General features: G+C 33.9%; 1 protein-coding gene across 1 annotated transcript; it reads right to left on the bottom strand.

The window, feature by feature from the left end:
- Positions 1 to 562: 562 nt before the first annotated feature.
- IL2 (interleukin 2) lies at positions 563 to 5294 on the bottom strand. Its single transcript, NM_001085433.2, has 4 exons — positions 5117 to 5294; positions 4966 to 5025; positions 2585 to 2716; positions 563 to 826 (listed from the first exon to the last, which is right to left on the bottom strand). Exons 1-4 carry the CDS (start codon positions 5261 to 5263, stop codon positions 716 to 718), a joined length of 450 nt encoding a protein of 149 aa, NP_001078902.1. The 5' UTR covers positions 5264 to 5294; the 3' UTR covers positions 563 to 715.
- Between the last annotated feature and the right edge of the window lie 427 nt (positions 5295 to 5721).

Raw genomic sequence — 5721 nt, 5'->3', positions numbered from 1 at the left:
CAGACTAGAACTAAGGATCTGATCAGCTTGTGAAAGGAGAAAGCAAGAGCTTTGAGAAGGCCATTCTCCTATTCCATATACCTCTCCAGGGAAAGAGAGACTTTTCTTTCTGTTTTTGTTTTGGTGAGGAAGATTGTCCATGAGCTAACATCTGTTGCCAGTCTTCCTCTTTTTGCTTAAGATTGTCCCTGAGCGAACATCCATGTCAGTCTTCCTCTATTTTGTATGTGGGGTGCTGCCACAACATGGCTTGGTGAGTGGTGTGTAGGTTTGTGCCCAGAATCTGAACCCATGAACTTAACCACTACGCCACTGGACCAGCCCCCAGAAGAGAGACTTTTGTAAGCATTTTAACTATCTTATGAGTTCACATGAGTAATTCAGAAATATTTTAGTGCTTACTGTGTGCTGTTCCCCAAATAACAAATATCTGGGCTTGTTTTTATTCATCAACTTTATTAAATAATTTTATTAATTGATCTACATAGACATTATGTTTAACAATTCAGTATAAAAATAAATACTTTTATGGGATAAATAAGCAAGTTTTTTAGAGCCCCTAGGGCTTACAAAAAAGAATCTTAAAAGATCCATATTTATCATCCGAAGACTAACAGTTACAAAAGGTAGCAAACCATAAAATCAAAAAATAAATATAAATTTTAAATATTTAAATAAATAACCTGATGCATTTTAAATGGGAAGCACTTAATTATCAAGTCATTGTTGAGAAGATGCTTTGACAAAAGGTAATCCATTTGTTCAGAAATTCTACAATTGTTCCTGTCTCATCATCATATTCACATGTGAATCTTGTTTCAGACCCCTATAAAACAAAAATTTTAATTTTTTTTTTTAGTTCAGAGTAGTTTACCTTATATAATTCTCAATTGAAGTCTTACAGGCTTATGGCCTTTATTTTCAAGTGTATTAAACATATTAATTATTCACATTTTCTTGAAATGATCAAAATGTGCCAAAATTACATTTTCTACAGTATTTTACTATCATTCTCATTTGTTAATTCTGCAATCTCAGTGAACACAAGATTTTTTTCCTGAGTTGTGTACAAGTAAACATTTGAAATAAAAACAGTTCTGGACAAATACTTCATTGCATGCAAAATAAACTTGTTTGACTTCCTCTGTGTATATATCTGTATGTCTATCTGTAGGTTACATGTATACAGTGATATGCACATTAGACTTCCTTCTTTTCTAAACCTTGATTAAGGTTATTCTACTCATTATTCTACTTGAGTAAATCTCCTCATATTTTCTCCAAAGCAAGGTAGAACCAACCCTGAGTAAGTTAGAACAGGCTTTTGTTTGGGGGAAGTTTGTGTGAAGAACATTTTCATAAATACTCATCCCCCCTCCCTCAACTCACTATCAATGCAGGTGAGTTTCCCAACTTTTAAAAGTGTAAACGTTAGAAATGTTGTCCTGTGGACTGACTGTGTAGAAATTAACCTTCTCTGCAGAAAGGGACTATTTCAACTCAGCTTCTAGCTGACAAGCTAAGGAGAAAATATTTTGATATGCAAATAAAAGAGAGTGCTTTTTCAAATTTGAAGTATCCTATCCTGGAAAGACAAAATGAGACAAAGTATTTCCTTTAAATAAACTGTTGCAGTGTTATATATCCTCTAACATGTAATTATTTAAGTATTGTAATTTCTTGGGAGGAGTTTTAGACTTTTAAAAATGATTTTCACATAATTTTATCTCAATTTTGCATCAGGAGTTTTAGAGTGAGTTTTCTGATGTTAAAAATTTTAGAGCAAACCTCTTGACGTACAATGAGAAACTGAGTCAATCAATGTCTAAATGACATTAATCTCAATGTATTTTTTAAAAAATTAAATGGAAAGAAACAGTCTACTAATAAAGTGACTCTTACTTGGAAAGATCCAGAGTTACATACTTTTAGAAACTTGGTTCTACTACTGTAATTAAAATTGCTCTGTTTATTTAGGATAACTGTTAATTCCTGAATTTTGTCCTTTGGCAGATGGGATGAGAAAGGAGAGCTATGAACCTCTTTCATGTCATCTGAGTCCCTTGTACATTTCATGCTTCCTGTGCATTTAAAAATTCTTAAGGTCCTGAAAGTATTACCTCTAAATAAAGAGCTAATTATTTGTCCATCAGCTATTTTAATGGTTGCTGTTTAAGACAAATCTCTTAATCCTTCCACTAAATGATAGGGAAACCCCATTTAAAAAGCTTTTCACACAATCAGTATTAGTTATTCTGGTAAATGATCTGAAGGAATTTGAAAATACATAATAAAGTCTGTCTGCTTTCTGTGAAATTCAATTCAGTACCTTCTCCCAGTTTTGTGTTAATGTGAGGGGTGTCAGAGCGCAGGGGTGGAGGCTTGTCCCTATGTGGATGGTAGATGGAAGCTCTCTGGCTTGCGCTTCCTAGCTCCACAATGTATGATCTAACATGAAAATAATTCATGTTCACAGTGGACTTAAAATACACAAGTACTTCACACATACCAAAAATGTTATACCACTTTAAAATGCCCTTCCATTTATTTCATTTCCAAGAGAGCAAATAAAGTAATGCCTTACCTTTAGTCCCAGAACTGTTACATTGATATTGCTCATTAATTCCTTGATATCTTTCGAGAGAAAGTTTTTTAGCATTTCCTCCAGAGGTTTGAGTTCTTCTTCTAGACACTGAAGATGTTTCAATTCTGTGGCCTTGAATAATAATAATTATCATCAAGTGAGTTTTCTCTGACTAAAAGTCAGAATCAGAAATTAATCTCCAATCTATTTTTATTGAGTGGCAGTATATAGTTTTTACCATTCTCCCTGTTCTCAGCATTACTGTAAAGGTGGACCACTATAGTTTACAAATCACAGATACAGGCTGAGTTCTTTTCCAATCTGTATAGAAATCATTAGAACCAGAGTAGTCAGAATGTGGAAGTAGAGGTTGACATTTTATGATTCTAATATTTCATAATCTAAGGGTTAATCACAATGTTAGGGAAAGAAGGAGATCTTGGATGCCATCTGTCACAGTCCCAAAGTTTGATACATTAGGCAATTTTAACTGTATAGTAATGACTCTCAATTTAGAAAATCACATATAACTGTAAATTTTTTACTTTTCTGTAATAAGTACATTAAGGTGCATTTAAAAAAATTATTTGTCCCAACCAAATAAAAGTTTACAATATTTGAAGAATTTTTGGATGGGCCTCCCAAATTAGACATACACATACATACTCTCCTATATATAATGATAGTATTTCACACTTTTATGGTACATTATAATTTCAAAGTGTTTTTTCCTAAATAAGCCCACTTAAGTGTCACAGCCACATTTTGAGATAGGCAGTGCAGTATTATCATCTCCATTTTACAAATAAGGAAACTAAATCTCAGAATTTAAGTGTCTTTCCCAACGCCGCATGACTAAGTGGATCCAGAATTAGATTTCAATTCTTTTTTTTTCATAGCATTAACATAGCATCCTTTGAATTAAATGTTTTTATATCTTTCTAAAATCTTTTGCAAACAGAATGGTGATAAAATGAACAAATGAATGAAATTTATCACATTACTTTTGGTTTCAAATAGATTTTGAGTTGTCATTTAGAAACTGTGAGATTTCAAAGAATTCCACCACCCTCTAAATTATACACATGATCTCATGTTATCTTTCTAACAATCTTTAGAGGGAGAGGTAGGACTACACTGCTCATATCTTCTGACATTTCTATCTACTGCCCTTTCAACTTGCTACTACAAGGTCTGCAAGTTCAAGGCTTACATTTTTGGTATGAGCAATTTGGAGCTATTGCCTTCAGAAAAGAGTCTAATGTCATTATGTTGCAGGAGATAAGAGTTGTGTGTCTGATTAAGCTGGAGGAGCATCTCTAAGCTATTTTCATCTTTCAGAAGAGTAGTGTAAAGCATAATTTCCTTGAATTAATGAGAAGTGGATCAATGGGATTGCATCTATAATCCTTAAGTCCCATTTTTTTCTGGGCTTGGATTTACCCTGGGATAAGGTCTTTCTGGCACCACAGTTTTGCCCCATCTCTGCTGACCTGCACAAGTGCTAGGAAACTTTATACTCCTAGCATCGCTCTAGGAGCTTAGATGATTGATGCTTACCTAACTATCTGAATTTGAAAATGATGACGATTTTAATCTTGGAAAATAAGTCACATAGAATCGTAAGTCTCTGGGTCTACTGACATAAAAGATGTTTAAGTCAAGAATTTTATACTCCCCAGAGAGAATTTTATCTTTACTACTACTAGTAGTAGCTAATGCTTGTATGGTGTTTACCATATGCCAGACACTGTTCTGAGTTCTTTACATCTACTCATTAATCCTCACAAAACTATATGAAGTACGTACAATTAGAATTCGCATAAGTAGGTGAGAAACTTAGTCACAGAGAGTAGGTAACTTGCCCAAGGTCACAAAAGCTAGGACACGGCTGACCTGGGATTTCAGTTCAGATAATCTGGACCCAGAGTCTGTGCTATTGATTACAGCTATGCTGCCTCTCAAAGATAGACCCTTCAGAATCTTTCCCAAACAATGAAGGATTTTTAAAAGTGGCCTCCTCTGAAATGAATTTTGATCATTAGCATGCTAAAATGATACAATCAAATATCTAGAGTTTTGCATGTTTAAATAAAACAGTAAGTCAACATAATCTTTTAAAACAGTCTAAGCAATAAAGTAAGAATGTTATTATTCTTTTCTTCCCAGTCCTTGCCCGCCAAAACACAAATACATATAAAAAAATATAGGCCAAGCCATTTACAGAAGGCCCATTATCAAACTTAGACTTTTTTTTAAAAGTATTGAAGTTACTTATTCTTTTCCTCAGATGAGGTGCTATTAATCCAATCAGTGTGCAAATTTGTATATTACTTTGAATTTCATTAAAATATAAAGTGAACATAGAAAATTGTACTTACCTTCTTGGGCATGTTAATTTTAAATGTGAGCATCTTGGAGAGTTTGGGATTCTTGTTATTCTGAGAAAGTATAACAGATTGTTATTAAAAAAGGAACTCCAGCTAGAAAAATTAAATGTAATAATTTTAGTAAGAAAGGAAATATACTCACATTAACTCCTTCCAAAAGCAACTTTAAATCCATCTGTAATTGCTTCAGTTGTTGCTGTGTTTCCCTCTTAGAGCTTGAAGTAGGTGCACTGTTTGCAAGGACTGCAAGAGTTAGTGCGATGCAAGCCAAGAGTTGCATCTTGTACATTGTGGCAGGAGTTGAGGTTACTCTGAGTAGTGATTAGAGAGGCTGATATGAAGCTCTTGAACAAGAGAAGCAATTTATACTGTTAATTCTGGAAAAATATTATGGGGGTGTCAAAATGTTTTACATATTACACATATTTTCAAAGATTCTACCTGTGTGGCAAAAAGCATTACCTTTATTTTTCCTCTTCTGATGACTCTTTGGAATTTCTTTAAACCCCCATAAACTGACTGAATGGATGTAGGTGAAATCCCTCTTGGTTACATTAGCCCACACTTAGGTGGCAGTTCTAATTCATACAACTAACGCCTTCTGTATGAAACAGTTTTTCCTCCCTCTTTCTTTAAGGGGGTGGGGATACAAAAGTGCCTCATGAAAATTTTCTCTTTGTCATAAAACTGCTGAACATGTGGAGCACCATGTTGTGGTGGACAAGAGCAAGAATAAATAGTTGAAAA

The sequence above is a fragment of the Equus caballus genome, chromosome 2 (assembly GCF_041296265.1).
Source record: "Equus caballus isolate H_3958 breed thoroughbred chromosome 2, TB-T2T, whole genome shotgun sequence".
Lineage (NCBI taxonomy): Eukaryota > Metazoa > Chordata > Mammalia > Perissodactyla > Equidae > Equus > Equus caballus.
This window is presented reverse-complemented; position numbering and strand designations above follow the sequence as displayed.

Excerpts from the sequence above, each read along its gene's own strand:
- IL2 (NM_001085433.2), bottom strand. The coding sequence starts at position 5,263 with ATGTACAAGATGCAACTCTTGGCTTGCATCGCACTAACTCTTGCAGTC. Across the intron at positions 2,717-4,965 it reads AAATTAACATGCCCAAGAAG|GCCACAGAATTGAAACATCT; the intron begins GTAAGTACAATT and ends TTATTATTCAAG. Across the intron at positions 827-2,584 it reads TAACAGTTCTGGGACTAAAG|GGGTCTGAAACAAGATTCAC; the intron begins GTAAGGCATTAC and ends TTTGTTTTATAG.